General features: G+C 40.8%; 1 protein-coding gene, 1 long non-coding RNA gene and 1 pseudogene across 2 annotated transcripts in view; all 3 read right to left on the reverse strand.

Annotated features, from left to right (window-relative positions):
• The window catches only part of LOC129784720 (otogelin-like), a 35,705-nt pseudogene extending 29,214 nt beyond the window's left edge, over positions 1-6,491 (reverse strand).
• A 4,055-nt stretch (positions 6,492-10,546) lies between these two features.
• Positions 10,547-15,870, reverse strand: LOC129784717 (uncharacterized). Its single transcript, XR_008747732.1, has 4 exons — positions 15,707-15,870; positions 13,936-14,074; positions 12,914-13,048; positions 10,547-10,649 (listed from the first exon to the last, which is right to left on the reverse strand). It is a non-coding gene; the product is annotated as an uncharacterized LOC129784717 (long non-coding RNA).
• A 1,447-nt stretch (positions 15,871-17,317) lies between these two features.
• The window catches only part of NUP205 (nucleoporin 205), a 52,780-nt gene continuing 52,418 nt past the window's right edge, over positions 17,318-17,679 (reverse strand). The window contains exon 43 of the mRNA XM_055807702.1: positions 17,318-17,673. Within this exon, the coding sequence (XP_055663677.1) occupies positions 17,521-17,673 (153 nt within the window). The 3' untranslated portion in view covers positions 17,318-17,520. The remainder of the gene's footprint in view (positions 17,674-17,679) is intronic.

Below are 17,679 nucleotides of genomic sequence, written 5' to 3' on the forward strand. Positions count from 1 at the left end.
ACAGCTCAGTGCCTCAAGGTATTATACTGGAGCGGGTCTATCTATCTGTTCAATGTACTCCCTTATTCTTTCCTTGCTGCCCGGAATAAAACAGATACAAAGTGAGCACAAAAAAACGTGGGTGGCTGTCCTCACAAAATGACCTGCATAAGAAAGCAATCTGGGCTGCTTTGATATGGCGTGTAGTCTTTTACAAGTCCTTATTTCTATACTTTGAAAGAACAACAGAGCAACTTTAATAACAGACACTGAAGCTACTCTAAGATCTACAAGGCAATTCCCCTCCACAAAACAGTTTTCAGATTCAGCTCTAATTCAACTTTTGGCAGCAATATTGCTTAAGCAGCTGTCTAGTTCATCCTCTCCCACAAACCACTCGCTCCTGCCCCCCTACTGCCCATTTATTATGCCATCCTAAGTGCTTCAGCGGTGAAGTGGTCCAGCTGAAAAATAACCAGCTAATTTTTCCAGTCTGGTTTACCACATCGTAATTCAAAAGCTCATACCAATGTAACAGTGACAACAGCTTCAGCTGATTCCACTGCCAAAATAGCGCTGGCCTAACCATGGCCCTCAGCAAACCCTTGGAGCTATTTCTGCTGGGCTGGAAAGGCTCACAGGGATACATGCAGATATAACAGCATCCATCTTTGTCACTATATCCCATTGAAAGAACCAAGAGCAGCATACTTCTAAAACCTCACCTTGTGAGTAACAAACAAAATGTGTAAGTTTAATCCTTACAGTGAAAAGACTGAACCCCTTCCCAATCTAAGACAGCTCCTTTCAAATATGACTCTTCCAAGAGGGAAGGAATTCTCATAATGAAGAGATTTGGCTCAGCTAGAAGTTAAACATCAATTTCTGAAGAAAACCGCATGAAATAACTTATGGCTTTATACAGAAACTATGTTGGAGCTCATATACACATGAAGTCCACAAGCTTGCCACAAAATGACCACTTTTAAAAAAGTGGTGAGACAATTTATCTTAAAAAGGCTCTTTATCCTCAAATCTTTCAATGTTTATCCCTACATATTGACTGACATTTTGCCTATGACTTGAGCAAAAGCAGAAGTGAGCTGTAATTGATAAAGTTTCCATCAATATTCAACAGTTTGACATCATGCAGCACAAAAAAGGAATCAGAGGAGCCGTCCTAGTCCTAAAAGGTATTTTGCTGCCACTTGATGGTGAAACCATGCTCAGCACTGTGCTTAACTAACCCTGGCAGGCTGCTAAGCACCACACACCCGCTGGCTCACTCTGCTCCCCAAGAGAATCGGAGGGAAATAACTGAAAAAACTTGTAAACTCATAGGTTGAGATAAAGAGAGCTTAGTAAGTTCAAAAAGAAAAACAAAGGAAAACAAACCTAAGAAAAGTGATTCAAAAAACACCAGTTGCTCGCCATCAGCTGACCGATGCCAGCTGGACCCTGAACAACACTAGCCCCAGCAAACTTTCTCCCCATTTTTTATTGCTGAGCATGACGTCTGTAGTGGGTTTGCATGGCAAGGTTTTGATGGGGGGGGGGGGGGGGGGGCGGGCTACACGGGTGGCTTCTTTTAGAAGATGCCAGAAGCTTCCCCCACATCCAATGGTGCCAATGCTGGCTGGCTCCAAGACGGACCCTCCACTGGCCAAGGCTGAGCTAATCAGCAACAGTGGCAGTACCTCTGGTATAGCAGATAAAGAGAAAAAAAAAACAAAATTTGCACGAGCAGGAGAGAGGAGTGAGACTATGTGAGAACAACAACCCTGCAGACACCAAGGTCAGTGAAGAAAGAGGGGCAGAAGGTGCTCCAGGCACCTGAGCAGGGATTCCCCTGCAGCTTGTGGTGAAGATCTTGGTGAGGCAGGCTGTCCTGCTGCAGCCCATGGAGGACCCCACACCAGAGCAGGGGGACATCTGAAGGGGGCTGTGACCCCGTGGGAAGCCTGCGCTGAAGCAGGTTTGCTGGCATGACTTGTGACCCCATGAGGGACCCATGCTGGCATTCTGTTCCTGAATGGCTGTACCCCATGAAAGGGACACACACTGGAACAGTTTGTGAAGTACTGCAGCCCATGGGAAGGACTCACATTGGAGAAGTTCATGGAGAACTGTCTCCCATGGGAGGGACCCCACGCTGCAGCAGCGGAAGAGTGTGAGGAGGAAGGAGCAGCAGAAACAACGTGATGAACTGACCATAACCCCCATTGCCCATTGTCCTGTGCCACTCAAGGGGAGGACATAGGGAAACTGGGAATTAGTTAAGCCTTGGAAGAGGAGGTGTGGGGGGAAGGTGTTTTTCTGATTTGAATGGTAATAAATTAAACAAATTTCCCCATGTTTTCAATTCTGTTTTCCCCATGATGGTAATGGCCGAGTGATCTCCCTGTCCTTACCTCGACCCACAAGCCTTTCTTTATATTTTCTCTCCCCTGTCCAGTTGAGCAGAAGAGTGATAGAGTGGTTTTGGTGGGCACCTGGCATCCAGCCGGGGGTAAACCACTGCAGTGTCAGATGGTATGGAATATCCCTGTGGTCAGTTGGGGTCAGCTGTCCCAGCTGTGTCCCCTCCCAGCTCCTTGTGCATTGTCAACCTACTCGCTGGTGGGGCGGTGTGAGAATCAGGAAAGGCCTTGACACTGCGAGCAGTAGCTAAAACATGGGTGTGTTATCAACGCTATTTTCATCACAAATCCAAAATATATCACCATACTAACTATATGAAGAAAATTAACTCTATCCAAGACAAAACCAGTATACCTTATACTTTGTGAGTAAGACAAAATTCCCTATTGCAAAGAAATTAGGAGAATTTAACTATACCCAGCCAGATCTATATGCTGTTACTGTACTAGGCCAGACTCCATGGAGGGGGAAAAAATCATCCACTATGTGATGCTCATTATAGGATGCAAGTCACTAAAAAAGATGTGTCAAAAGTCACATTCATATCATTGCATTTAGTCAAGTTTCCCTTCCTTTTCAGTATCTTGCTCCCGACTGAGCACATGCACAGTATCCAAGTATAAGACAGGATGCCACAGGAATTGAGTCTATTAAATGAATACCATTCTCATTTTAAGGAACCATTCCTTATGGTACAATACTTGTGAGACCTGTGCATGAAACCTATCAATTTCAAAATATAATAGGCCCCAGTTCTGAAATTTAAAGTACAAGCACAAGATAACATCCTTCTAGGGCATCTCCTTGACTGCCAAGATATGCTGCTTGGTACATTAATCCACCCACACACTGAATATGATGAGGTTATTAATTGAGACATTAGGGATTACTAAGATAATTCAACACAGCTGGGATACTGACCTTCATTATTAAAACTAGAAGCAATGTTAAAACTACATATACCAAGTCAAAGAAAAAGCCCATCAATTAATTCAGATGAGTTTTTAATTGAACCTGAGCAATCTCTTTTATATTTCAATGAAAGAAAGAAAAATAAAACAAAGTAAGCCACTTCATACTGAAAACCCAGAAGATAATTGCATAGTGTGACAAATGTTCATAAAATTTGAGGCTTTTTTATTTTTTTCCAAAAATCATAGCATATTACTTATTATTCTGTTTAATCTCAACTCAGTATCATCAGAGATGCATCATATCCACCCCATTAATTTTTGCAGAAAAGGACTTTAATTTACCTGTGCCAAAGGCAATTAGTTCAGTGAGGTGAGAATTCAAATGGTAATAACCATGTATAACCTTCTAAAAGGCACAATTATGTGTCAGCATTTGAATTCCTTACTAATGTAGGATTGTCTATTTGTGTTTATATAGGAAAAATCTCAAGTAGTACATGAGATGTTGCACAGAAGAATGGTATTTTAGCTACCCATAGCAGAACAGGAGAGAAGAAGTCAGTATAATGACCTAATGATATTAAATAAACAAGGAATATGTCACAAAATACTATACAACACTCCAGGCTGCTTATACTAGTCATCTCTCCTTTCTAATGGATTTGAAGGTCCAGTGAGCTCAAGGGATTGTGACTATGCGATCCTGCCCTAGGGAACGAGGAGAACAGAAAAGAGAGAACCTCTACCACTGCTGCAGCTGACAGAGGTTCTTCTCAGCACAAGCTATGAAGGCTTTTATTTGCAGTGTGCACTGTATCATATTTCATCTGAGATGCAAGATGTATTGTTTTGCTTACAACTACTATGATATTTGTTTCCATGCTACCTCTGTCCCTGGATATAAAGCAGAAAGGCCCATGGGGAATTCTTTTGCTAACTTTGCTGAGCTCATTAAACTCACATAACCAAATGAGGAGTACCAAAAAAAAAAAAGGAAAAAATAATTCTAACCTTTGAAAGAGAGAAATGTTTACTATGTTTTCTTCCAGGGTTAGTCTGAATGAACCAATATAATAATAATATCTCTTGGGTATTCATTTTGAAAGGAGAAACAAAATAGAGGTGGGTGTGCGTGCATGTGTGTGTGTGTGTATAAGATAACGATCTCAAAATAGCATCATACAGAAAGAAAGATGATAGAATATTACTTCAAAGATGCCTTCTGTATTCTAGAGTGGTCAATGTGGGGAATTATCTGCAAATAAATGCTTTATAAAAATGGATTTGATTTTGGAATGGGGAGTACAGGCTTGTTTCTAGCATATAGCTAGCTGGTTTGCTAGAAAACATGAAGAGTAAGTGTATTCAGCAAGGTACACAAATATGAGGATGAATCAAAGACAGCAATATCAAATACTACATACCTTGATTGTAATATTCACAGTCGTAAGCTAAAAGAAAAAGAAAACAAGCACATTATTATTACCAAGTAACAACAGGATCTATGCATATCTGCATCCTGAAAATTTAAAGTTTACTTTCATCAGAGGAAGCTTAATTTCCCATAATGTATTTCAGTCAGTGACTTTATTTCCTTAGGCTTTTGTTCAGTGACATGCAGCTGTATTTAAATAGATGCGCCATGACAGCAGACCTGAAACATGAATTATTCTACAGCCAAGAACGCTTCTTACTGCCATTGAAAAGTTGAATGGACAGAAAGTCCTTGCAGCCCTACACAGACCACTGGATGTACCTCAGATCTGGTAGACCAGTTTCCAACACTGGCACACCCTGAGTACAGCCAGTCCTCTTCAATAAGACAGCAAATTTGGCTGTGTAAGACTAACAGCTAACACACAGACAGCTTGAAAAATGTGAAGAACATTTATTATCCACCTGCTTCTGGCATATTTCTATTACTGGGCAGCAAAAGACCAAAGGTGCCTCAAAGATGACTTCTGGTGTGAGGCCAACCCAGGTACATACCACAGAGCAGAGGAGATCACCAGTGAATCGCTGCTCCTTGCTGGCAGCACTTGTGGGCATAAGCTGCAATACTGGTACACAGGCACTCGCAGTCCCCACCAAGATCGCAGTTGCATGTATCTATGTGACAATTTTTCACAACAGAAGTTATATCAGTCTAGGGGAAAAAAAAAGAAGGAAGAAAAAAAGAGGGCTGGTAATTTAGTTGCATGAGCTGTACAAATTCCTGTGCCACCTCTGGATTGACTGAAAGAATTTAACACAAAAATAAGTATTTTCTAAGGTTGGGGTACATTCCTATACAAAAAGTACACTTCGAATTATTAGCTAGTACTTACATTACAGTCCAAGAGAAGGTTTCAATCAATGACTGTTAATATTGTCTGTCCACACACTTGCTGTTCATCAATTTTGAGGAGTATATTGAAGCTGGCTGTTCCGTTTTTATAAGGCAAATGCTGCCATCTATAGTCATCCTGTCAGTTTTGCATGAACAACAGCAAAGAGCTACAGCTCTGATTATCAAGTAATTAAAGTAATAATTTGTAGAAGGGGTTTTGGTGAGGGAAAGAAAGCTTGAGCATGCTGGTGACATTTTGCAGAAAAATGTTTCTGCACTTATCAAGATTTTAATATACCTTGCCTGTAAACCTTCGTTAGATCAGAAACCACATCCTCACTCTAAAATCCTATCACGTTATTTCGTGGTTTTACACAATACACTATTTCTTGGATTTTGATCATCTTTTTTGTAGTGTTGAGCAATATTTCCAAAATTGTTCTTATTCAACACATGGAATGTTTAAAGCAATGCTTTTCTTTGGTTTAGACTCTGGTCTAGATCAGTTGTAGAGCACTCAAATGGCACACATCAGATTACAGAAATACCATCACAGTAACAAAGCAGCACTTATCTTACATGGAGACAGCTTCTCAGCTGGCAGTTGCTAGAAGCTGGCAGGGATACAAAAGCTGGTTTTCTGCCTTCAGGAGAAAGGTGCCATTTTGCTTTCATTCTTTTTCTAATTTTGAAAATAGGGGTACCACTGGGATGGGGGCATGTGTTTTAGCTCCATTGAAAATGGCTGTAATAGCTTCGCAGGAACCACCAAACCACAAATTGGCTCCGAAGAGATGAACCTCCGTCTCATGTCTGCAGGACAGCATCTCTCCATGGATCAGCAACATCCTGCTGTTGTGACAAACTGGGAGCCTTGGGTTAAAGCTCCTGCTGAGTTCAGGAGTTATGAAGACCTTTTTTTCTGCAAGTGTTGAGGCTCCTTAGCCCCTGTTGAGTTCAGTGCTTAGCTGGGTAACTGCAATCCATCAGTCACTGCCAGCCAGAGATGCAAGATTTTGTCTCCCTGAAAACAGGGTTTTCCAGCCTCAGCTGAACTCTGAGGCTGCCTGTTCCATGGGCGGGAGCTTGGCTTCATGCACAGCAGGGCCCTCCACCGCACAGTGGGAATGAGTGCTAGGGGGCTGCTCCAAGCATGGCCTGAGATACACATCTACACCTTCTGTTCCTTCCATGTCCCCAGTGTCAGTCTCTGCTTGGGCTTTTTTTTCTTGGTACCCAGTTCAGCACCCGTGCAGCCAGCAGTCAGCTGCAGGTATCCTTGGCAGGAGGTCATTTCACATCACATTTGTGAGTCATATTTTCACATGCTAATGAATAGGTTGCAAAAACACCTGAAAGGTGTTTGCTTTACGAGCTGTCCCATACAAAATGGATATGTGCATGTGAAAATACTTGACTACTAATTGAAGAACACGTTTTGCAACTGACATGCATTTTTTAATGTAATTATGCTAATTTTTATGGCATAATGTTTGCAAATTTTAATCACAGCATGGATAACCTATAGAAAATTAATGTTTAAGAGGAAGCATCTTTCTCTCAAAAAGTTCCATTTTTATTTATTATGTTCCCCTTTGAAAATACACTCATTATTATGTTCTCAGGCACATGCTCAGAAAATTCTTTACACAGTAACTAAAGTCAACATTAATAAATCTCTTGGGTTAAACTACTGCAACCTCCTCTTCAGGCAAATTCCTAACCATGTTGATATCAAACTTCAGTCCTAAAAGTCAGGAGGTTCAGCTGGGACATCTAATGATCTCATTTAGTATTAATAGTCATAAAAAAAAGAAGAGACTGAGACAAAATGTCATAACAGTTCTTGCTTGCACAGGTGAAAAGAAGCCTTCGATAAATTTGGGGGGCTAAAATCTGAAATAGGGGAAAATGTATAGAGCATGTTTTGCATTGATAAAGGGTAGACTGAAATGGAATAAAAGATTCCCACACAAACTATTGTTGTCCCCATCTTGTCTAGACTGAACTTAAGGAAATTCTTGTATTCAAGTCCCAGGCTCAGCCAGGTATTGGGAAAACAAGGACATCAAAATTAGAGGTTTTGACAATAAGCAGATGGTGAGCTGTCAGCCAGTTAAAAATAGTGATAGCTCTGAAGCTGAAATCTCACTTTCTCATATTTATTTTTATATTGATCTGTATGGTTAACAAAATAAAACCATTTGAGATAAGCTGTAGGCACTTTACAGAAATGCTTATTTTAGAATTCTACAATATATACAGAAGTCTTAAAAATGTAGCTACCTATATAAATAAAAGATATAAATAAAATGTAAAGAGAACAGAACCTTGATTATCCAGTCTACTAACTCATGGCTCTCAGTTATCACTATTATGTTTAGGCTCCACTCTTGAAAGGAACAAAAAACTCTGCACAAACGTAGCCCACCCACACAGAGATACTTGCAGGGCTTTATTCTGTATCCTCCACAGCATTCAGACTGAGGGGAATGTCAAGAAGAAATTAATTACTGGAATTTTAATATTTTCCCACATGAGAACACATCTGGGATATTTAATAAACTTCCCACATTGCGACAAGGTGCAAAATGGAGCATTCCTTTTTGGCATAAGGGAACTTGCTCTGATGTACCTCACATGGTCTTAGTGTTTGATTTGGGCTCTTGCACTTAAAACCAAGCAAAACCACCACAACCATAAACATTTATACAAAGGTGTTTTGACCATGGATTCAGGTACACTATGGTATCATATAATTCAATATCTGCATACCCAGAAAACAAAATGAAAGTTTAATTGCTATCTTCATCTTCACCTTTCCCTGATTTGTTGTTATAATTGAAAACATTTGCACAAAAAAGAATCTTTGTGTTTTGCTCTAAGTACTAAAATGTTCCTGGTGTCTGCTCAGTGCATAAAGACAAAATGTTTTCTTTGTGACACATTGTAATCATTACCAGAGCAACCAGCTGTAAGATCACAAACAAATACATGGTCAAATCCATTCCTGGTGGTTTTGCATTGACTTTAAATGGAGTCACACTACAGATGGATTTAGCCCTGTAAGTTCAAATAAAGAAGCAGCAGTAGGAAGAGATCAACCCATAAAAAAACAGAGTCAAAGATCATCATGATAACTCAAAAATGGCTAAGGTATAACTTCTCTCTTACAGCCTCCTTTCAAGAAGAAAAACAAATGAACAGAAAAATATGACAAAACGACACTCAGCTCAGAAAATACAAGTTCACCCAAAACCATACTGTCTTGGTGCAGCAGGGAAGCCCATGAGGGGTAATTATGGATCCATAGGCATCACTGGGGTGTCTCGACATAGCCTCTGCTGCAGTGCAGTTGCCCACCTACGCTGCCCTCCTGTGTGGATGCTCGGACACTGAACTGCCGTTGGGGGATGTACTGTCAGTGCCAGGAGGGAAAAAAACTGGAAGCATCCCATGCTTCACAGTGCCAAGGCAAGCATGTTTGCCAGTAGCAGGGATGGGTTCTAGGCCTCCGGCTATCATATACTCCTTTGCAGTATTTAGAGTTAGCAGAAAAGATGACCAGGATACATCTCTATGAAGGCCAAAGGTCCTTTCTGAAAAAGTCCCTAGTGCTTACTGCGGAGGCAGACAAAGTATCAAGTCTGGGTGAGCACATGCTGCCTGTGAGGCCGATATTGAACTCAGATCCTGAGTGCTCAGGCAGCCACAGAAATCAGAAGATTATGTGACAATTTAGGAAAAAAAAAATTATATATATATATATATATATGGCCAAAAAAAGGCAAGTGCAAAATTGGGCTGCATAAGCAAAGGTCACAGCATCCTAGAAATTAGTGTGCTATGCAAACACTACACATGTTTTTAAAGCAGCCACTGAACTGAGAAATTGGAAAAGAAAAATTCATACAAAGTGTTTACACATTTCTTTACGTACCACCTTCCAGATGAGCAGTATAATTACCAATACTACACATTTGCCTTGCTTGCTCACACAATTTAAACACTTTATGTAAAGTGAAATAGATCCAAAGGGAGAGACTGAGGGAGAAGCTTCAAAATTTTTACTCCAAAGCAGAGTAGGTATCATATTCTTTCATGAGGTGAGAGATTTTGGTTCAATTTCCTGCTGTGAGTCAAGGAGAGAACAGATTAAAAACTGGTTCTCACAGGAGACTGCTATACAAATATTGATGTTTCAGGAGGTTCACAAGGCTATAAAACCTTATATCTTCTCAGCACAAATTAATAAAATACCTGTTCTCCTGTGCTATAAAGCACAGTTGGGGTCATCCACTCTCTACAGCCTCTTTCCTTCTCAGAAACCCAAGCTTCCATACTGGGTTCTGCCTGTTGCTGTTCTGAGCCTTTTCTGTCTCACCCTTTCACCATCACTCTTTTGTCAGTTTGTCCTCTGTTTACAAACTGCAACTAAAAAAAAAAAAATCACCTTTTTTTTTCTCCAGTGTTCAGAAAAAACTTTTTACCCAGCATTCAGATTCTATTTACTTTCATCTTGATGCCTTGAACACCGGAGAAATTACAATCATTTTTAAAATTGGGGTGATTCCAAAATATCAGAAACAATGTATCTAATCTTGTAGAAAATTGGATTCCAGATAGCTTTGATAATTATCTTATGTAAGGAAAAATATTTTCTTCCCTAAAGAGATATTTTAGTTTCATTTACATTCAGTATACTTGCTGTCATGCAAGACATTATTAACACATTTCACATCTACAGACACAGAAATTAAAATGTCCTCTTATACACTGACCACAAGTTTAGAAAATCCCTATACACCATGTGCTTATAACATGTTCATTTATAAATTAAAATATTATCATTTTTTTTCTAAATTTTTACTTGACATGGGACTTAACTGTCCTAATACCCAGCTGTCTCCAAATACCTGTGCATTTCTCACTTCCATGTTGTTTGATGTAATCAGATCATTTGAAGTATATTTGTCAAAATTTCCACACAAACCTGCTAGTTTACCCTAAAAGAGAAGGATTTATTGTTTTACATATACTAACAGTCAATAATCAGTAAATATTACATATATAATAAAAAATTATTAAACTGAAAAAGGTGAATGCAACTCTGACTTAAATTTTGAAAATATCTGACACTCTGCTACACTTACAGTTCCATATTGCAAATAACGTTTGATAGAAATTTGTTTTTCTTTTTTTCTTCCTGTATTCCATAACCTGTTCTTACAGTCTGCCTATGAAAAGGGACTGGAATCTAGGCATACTTTTTTCTGAAAGCTTAGGAGTGCATCCAATCCAAAAGTCAAAAGTTCAGTGATTTACCTCATGATTGTGAAGCCTGACTAGTTGTTATCACTAAAACTTGCTGCCTCTAATTTCAGCTCACAACAGCAAGAACATTTTGCAATGCGTTTACAAAAGAGACAACTGCAACTGTTTTGTGTTAGGGCATGTGCTGCTGATGGAAAAAGTATATATACATGCATACAGAAAAAGATACTTCTGCACAACAGTAAAATACTGAGTTGGATTTCTAGGGTGCTGTGGCTCTAATTAATTCTTTTTCCTTAATTTCTGCTGCAGACATAGTCTTACTGAACTGGAGACTCTGAAAGAAACAGTCATTGGAAACAGAGCTTGAGATATTTGTTGCATGCAACCTGCAGAACTCAGCTCCCTGCTAACTTAAAATTAGAAGAATTTTTCAGTATGTGTATTGATGGCTGATACATCAGCTTTTATGTGAAGTAAGCATTTTATGGCTATTGGGTCAAAGGTCTATAATAATGTTGTTTTAAAACCAGATGAGATGGTCATTGTAACTTTGACTTACACTTCAAAAAATCTGATACATATTGCAGCATAGAGTACTTTCTTTTATTGGAAAGAGCCCCCTCTCAGTACATGTGTTCATGGTTAAGACAAAGCAGGAATGTAATTATCAAATGTGCAGATAAGGTTACTCTGCCAGGACCCAAAGACTGAGTTGCAGAGACACCAAGGCAGATGATGATGTAGGAATGGAACAGCGAAGAGCAACTGGCAGGAGAAGGAGTCATATGTTCTTCCCTGCATCATGGCTGAACCCTGTCACAGTATACTTATTAGGTTTAAACACAAATTTTTGTCTAGATCCTTTCCTGTATCTTATTTTCTTAATTTAAACCCAAGATGTGACTCCACCTGTTCATCTCAGCAGCATCTACTGCATCTCAGGGTGCAGTTCCATCATCAGCCTAATCCAATCCGCGCTACAAACCTGCTATCTTTCATGTTGCTAGATATGGAAGCTTCTTTTCCACTGACTTCAGCGATTATGAAAATATGCAGTGAACTGGGTAACTCAAAACTAACACCCTGCTCCCATCCCCAAAGTAACTTTGAGTCAAAGCTTAATCACTGCATATCTGGAAGGTTGCAATGTGTGGAGCAACAGAGTAAACATGTATGTTAGAACCACTCCTTCTCTTCAGAAGTTCAGCCATTAAATCACATTCTCCATCTCTTCTTACCTGGGAAATGCCGGCAGCTGAACACTGGATAAACAGCTGTATCACTGGGAAAGTTAGTCATGGTAAAAAGTTATTGGGTAAGTGATCTCATCACAGATAGCTACATAAAATCGCAGGGTTTTATTTTGGCTCAACTTCCAGCGAAGTCCAATTTTAACGTGCATCATTGTCTTCCTATCCCACAGAATTGTAATGTCTGTTCTGGAAAATGTATCCCAGTATAATATCCAGCCTTCCAAAGGTGATAGATTTGTTTTCCTGTCCCCTTAAGGTCTTCTGACAGAACTTAATATTTATTAAGATTTAATAAAGTTATACTACAAAGATAAGCAGTCAATTAATAACAAAATTTATAGTGAAGAATACTTTAGCGTATAGCTGGATCAATAATATTACTATAAATGTTGTTTAATATTTTCATATTTTGCCTTTTCAATCCTTCAGGTTTGCTTTGACTTTGTACTTCAGTTTCCCTTTCAAAACCAAGTGGAAAGAAACAAATGTCAATATGCTTCAGCTGCTCGAGGCTTTTGAGCAGCCTGCTTTGTAGGACAAATAGAACTTGGGGGGGGGCGGGGAGGGGGGGGAGAGGAAAAAAAAAGATCTTTCCTGTGACCCTGCTGCTTTATCCAGGCCTAGGCACTTGTACTATGTTAACTCGGAGAGAAATTTTCCAAAACACATACTACTTTACAATTGTAATTTTACAATGCTTATCTTAAAGGGCAACCTGAAAAGGAAAGAAAATAACTAACCTGCTTCTCAGAAGGTTCACTAAAATAAATCTCAGTGTCTCCAACTGTGATGAAAATATTCTTTGAGCAAACAATATCATTGTCAAAGCACTTTTTGTTCTGAGAAATTACAGATATATTTGAGTTATCTGTGCCCTGAAATATGAAGAAGAAATAATTTTAATTATAGATTCAATTGCAATTCACTCCTGCAGATTTATTCCAGGCTTACCATCACATAAAATGGATAACTTAGTATTTGCACATCTTTTAAATTAAATTTAAGAAAGCTACCAAACAAGGAAATACAGTTTTAATTTCAAAGCTGAACCCACAACCAACTCAAACTTTGGAGTTAAACACATAGAGCCATTACATTCAGCTGTGAGCCGTCTTTCTGAGGACGTCACAGAGGATCAGCCTGCCGCTAAACTAAGTGTCTAGTTTAGGCTTTTAAAATGTGCTCATACATGGAATTCAATATTTACTGCACAGTATGGTTGTCAAAATCGAGCCATCAGATTATAACATTTTAGAGCCAGTGCAGCAAAAAGGCTGTTGAATGCTGAACATTAACCCAAAAGCAGAAATTCAAGGCAAAAAGGTACACATATACTCCAGATCTGATGCAGATCACATTCAAGAAGGATTCCAAGCAGCCTCGGAGGTCATCCTTAACCCTCTACCAACCAGAGTTTATAGATAGCTATTAAATAAATCTATAGATTATACCTAGTTCTAGAACAGTTTCTTCAGTGTTATTCTTTGTTCCTTGTGATGAAAGCATGGTTAAGGTAGAAAAGAAAAAAACTGGGGTTTATTTTTCTCTAGGCCTCATAGATATGCAAGCACACACCCATGTACCATTTTCAAATGGCTGAGCATGAAATGTCATTTACAGATTCTTCCTTTCAAACACATCTGTTCTGTACCTGTTTCCTTAAATGTTTGTTTCTATAGATCATCTCCCAGTGTTTAAAATAATTGCCCTCTCATGGAAACTTTCAGTTGGGCACATGAAAGTGTATGAACAATGATCCTACCTTGAGCAGGTAAGCTTGCCAGTCGCTGACTTAGTCATACTCCAATCCATCAAAGGTATAATAACGTCGATCACCATAAATAGTGCATACAGCAGGACAGGGGTAACTAGTGCAACTGAATATCCCTCTCCAACAAACACTGTAAGGAAGATTAACAATCAGTATCAGGGTCTTTTTATTTTCAAGAAGCTTTCTTGGGTTCTTTATTTCAAGTTGCACACAAATTCATGAAAGACAGTTAGTTCTCAGACTTTGAAACACAGAGCTATTCTATGGATTGCTTCTGAAATGATTGGTGATGCCATGGCAGAAAAGTGTTGAGCATCTTGCCATCAGCACATATGTACAATAAAAATGCATAAGAAATGAATGCAAAATCTTGACATTTTTATGGCTTATGCAGGTATTTCCATCGTTGCCTCCAGTATAGGTTAGACACCATGCCACAACACGCTTATTGCTAAAACATCAACGATTTATTTTTTCTCAAGAAATTTTGATAAAAATCTGTACATATTCAATACAAAAGAACTCCAGTTGCTACCTCTAAGATTTCAGGGTATCAGACAAGTACAGAATGAGTTTAAGAAATAAATGCTGATATTTTGCAGGATTCCTTCTCCTGTCAGCTACCTTCAATGACTTACATGAATTTGTATGAAGGTAGTACTGACAGCCTCCAGTTTTGCTTGTGTAAGAGTATAAGCTCAGTTGATTTGCCAGTGAAGTTTTTAACTAATTAAATGTTACCATGCCAAACTGTTTATTATAAATATATACTTAATATTTTGACTAACAAATTATAATGGATGAAAAACTATTTTGTGTCAGTATGAGTCAGGGAAGGCTCCTTAAAAAAGATGGTGGGTGCTAGCCCATTTCCTAGTTCTAATGCCCATTTCCTTTCCTTCCCTTCCCTCTCCTTTCCTCCCCTTTCCTCTTCCTTTCCCTTTCCTTCCCTTCTCTCTCCTTTCCTCTTCCTTTCTTTTCCTTTCCACTTTTTTTTTTTTAATGCCCATCTTTTCCCTATACAGTTGCCCGTGGTAACTAACTCACACTGTAAACAGTCCAGTTCCCAAAACAGCAGACTCTGTGTGTGTGTCTGTGTGAATCTCTGTGTCTGTGTGTGTGTGTCTGTGTGTCTGTGTTCGTGTGTGTCTGAGTGTGTGTGTGTCTGTGTTCGTGTGTGTGTGTCTGTGTGTCTGTGTTCGTGTGTGTGTGTGTCTGTGTGTCTGTGTTCGTGTGTGTGAGTGTGTCTGTGTGTCTGTGTTCGTGTGTGTCTGAGTGTGTCTGTGTGTCTGTGTTCGTGTGTGTCTGTGTGTGTGTGTGTCTGTGTGTCTGTGTTCGTGTGTGTCTGAGTGTGTCTGTGTCTGTGTTCGTGTGTGTCTGAGTGTGTCTGTGTGTCTGTGTGTGTGTGTGTGTGTCGCATACCAGTCTGAGACGGAATTCTGAGAACAGAATTAAGACTCAAAACGGAGGCAAGAGGCAAGGAACTTTATTTGCCCAACAATAAATCTGCGAATGCAAAGGGAGAGAGAGCAAGAGATAAAGAGAGAAAGGAAGGAAAGAAAGAAAAAAAAAAAAAAAAAAAAAAAAAAAGAAAGAGTTCAGAGCAATAGCTACCACCCCGGAGCTGCAGTGTCATGACAGTCCGATTCGTTTCCAAGTCTGGTGGGGTGATGTTCCATCCAGTGTTAGTTTGATCCGGTTTTTTATAGAGTTGTTACAAGCTGTTCTGCTTAACCACACCCTCCACCCGGCCACGGTGTACCTGCCCAACGTGGTCCTCAGGGGCCTCCAGGCACCTTGATCCCCCTGACCCCAGGTCTGGGCACACGCACAGGGGTTTGGTTGTTTTGCAGGATCAGCCTCCCCCGTTGCTCCATGGTGTCAGTCGGTCTCCGTGGCAGTAGTGTTCACAATGTACAGATAGATCATTCACTGTGCTGATGGCGTGAGCTTCCTGCCATAGCACCACAGCAATGTTGAGACAACACATCTGCTGTGGCGACGGTGGGTCTCACTGGAGCCGTCTCCTACCCTGCGTGTGTGTGCGCCCGCCCGTGTCTTCGTGTGGCTCTGTGTCCGTGTCCCGCTGCTGCCACCCAGCGGCGGCTGCCGCCGCGCCGCAGCCCGCCCCGGGGACAGGGGACAGGGGACAGCCGCGCCGCCGCGCCCAGGCCGGGGTTGGGGTTCCCGCGGGCGCCCGCAAGAGGGCCCCAGGCGGCACGCGCCCCGCTCCCCCAGCGGCTCGCGGCGGCGGCACGGGCCCGGGGCTCAGCGGCCGCCTGGCAGGCGCCGGCGCCGCATCCCCAACAGCGGGCGGGGGGCGGGGAAGGGGGGGGGGGGGCACCGCGCGCCCCCCGAGGGACACAGCCCACGGCAGGGTACGGCCGTGCCACACACGGTTCCGTAGCGCCCCACAGCCATCGGCTGGTTACCGTAAGGAACACGTGGTGGATCCCTCCGATCCAGCCGAATGCCCAAGTAACATTTCTGTAATGAGGCACGTTATTTTTTGTTCGCTGAGATGGTGGAGAAACAAGAAAAAGCCTGTGAGAATCAACAAAGTCCAACTGCATAAACCAACAATACCTGGCCATATGTTCTAATATGGAACAGCGAATAACTGCCATCCGACAGCAGGGCATCATCATTCCTGCATAACAGATGATGCAATTCATGCAATGAGATGGTACAGGTGAGTAAGTATAAAATCGTTAAAAATGTGAAATATTATGTATCGAAAACTCGGGGGAGGCAGAATTTGCAGGGCACACATGGAGAACCGGGCATTAAGATCAGACTGTAATACGAGAAATCCAACAGATCTCATGTCAACAGTGGTTACACTTCCTGTTTTTTTTTAACTTAAAAAACACCTGCTGAGAAGCATCTCTTGGGAGAACAATCTGTATGGAACCAACCTATCACTCAACTATGCTGGCCTCCTCCCCATGCATTTTACTGTTTTTATACTCCTCTTCCAGCAAGAACAGCACAGAAAAACTACTCCCCGAGCCGTAAGAACCAAACCTAGGGCAGTTACCTTCCATGACTTTCCCTGTTTTTCAAAAAAATATTTTTTTAAAATCTAGACTTGTCAAGCAGCTTGTACTTCTGTCAGCTGAAAAAAGGCAGGACGAGGGCGGAGAAGCAAGCAGTTCACAGTGCAAAACGATCCCCTTTCACACAGAATCCACACCAGAGGGATCGGATGCTGAAACTCGAACCCCATGTGTGACGCAAGAACAGCATAAACAGAGACATTTTAGTTTTCTCTGAAAGCATAAATGTCGTATGACAGTTGCAGCACTCTTTGGTTTCCTTTACGTCCCCCGTTAGAATTCTTCCTTGCTTGAAATTTTACATTAATCATAACTCGATTAAAGAATTGTTTTTATTTTTCCTGTCAAGCTGGAAGCAGTAGGAAAGAATACACAAAACTGACCCATAGGGGTAAGAAAAAAAAGTAACAAAATATTTTTGACATTATTTAGAAAATGTATGATCTATCAAATCTGATGATCCAGAAGGCCTGCCCTACTGCACTGCATCAAAGGGCAAGCAACATGGATCAGTCTTTTAGGTCCTTGATATCCTTAGGAGACCACGGATACGTCTAACAAGAGCTTGAATAAAGGTGTATCGTGACCGAACCTTGGAATATAAACCTTCAATGTCCAAAAGCTTCTTCTGCAGAGATTCACCAAAGCTGTTTGTGGCTTCAATCTGAAGCTGAGA

This window comes from Falco peregrinus, chromosome 6, assembly GCF_023634155.1.
Source record: "Falco peregrinus isolate bFalPer1 chromosome 6, bFalPer1.pri, whole genome shotgun sequence".
Classification (NCBI taxonomy): Eukaryota; Metazoa; Chordata; class Aves; order Falconiformes; family Falconidae; genus Falco; species Falco peregrinus.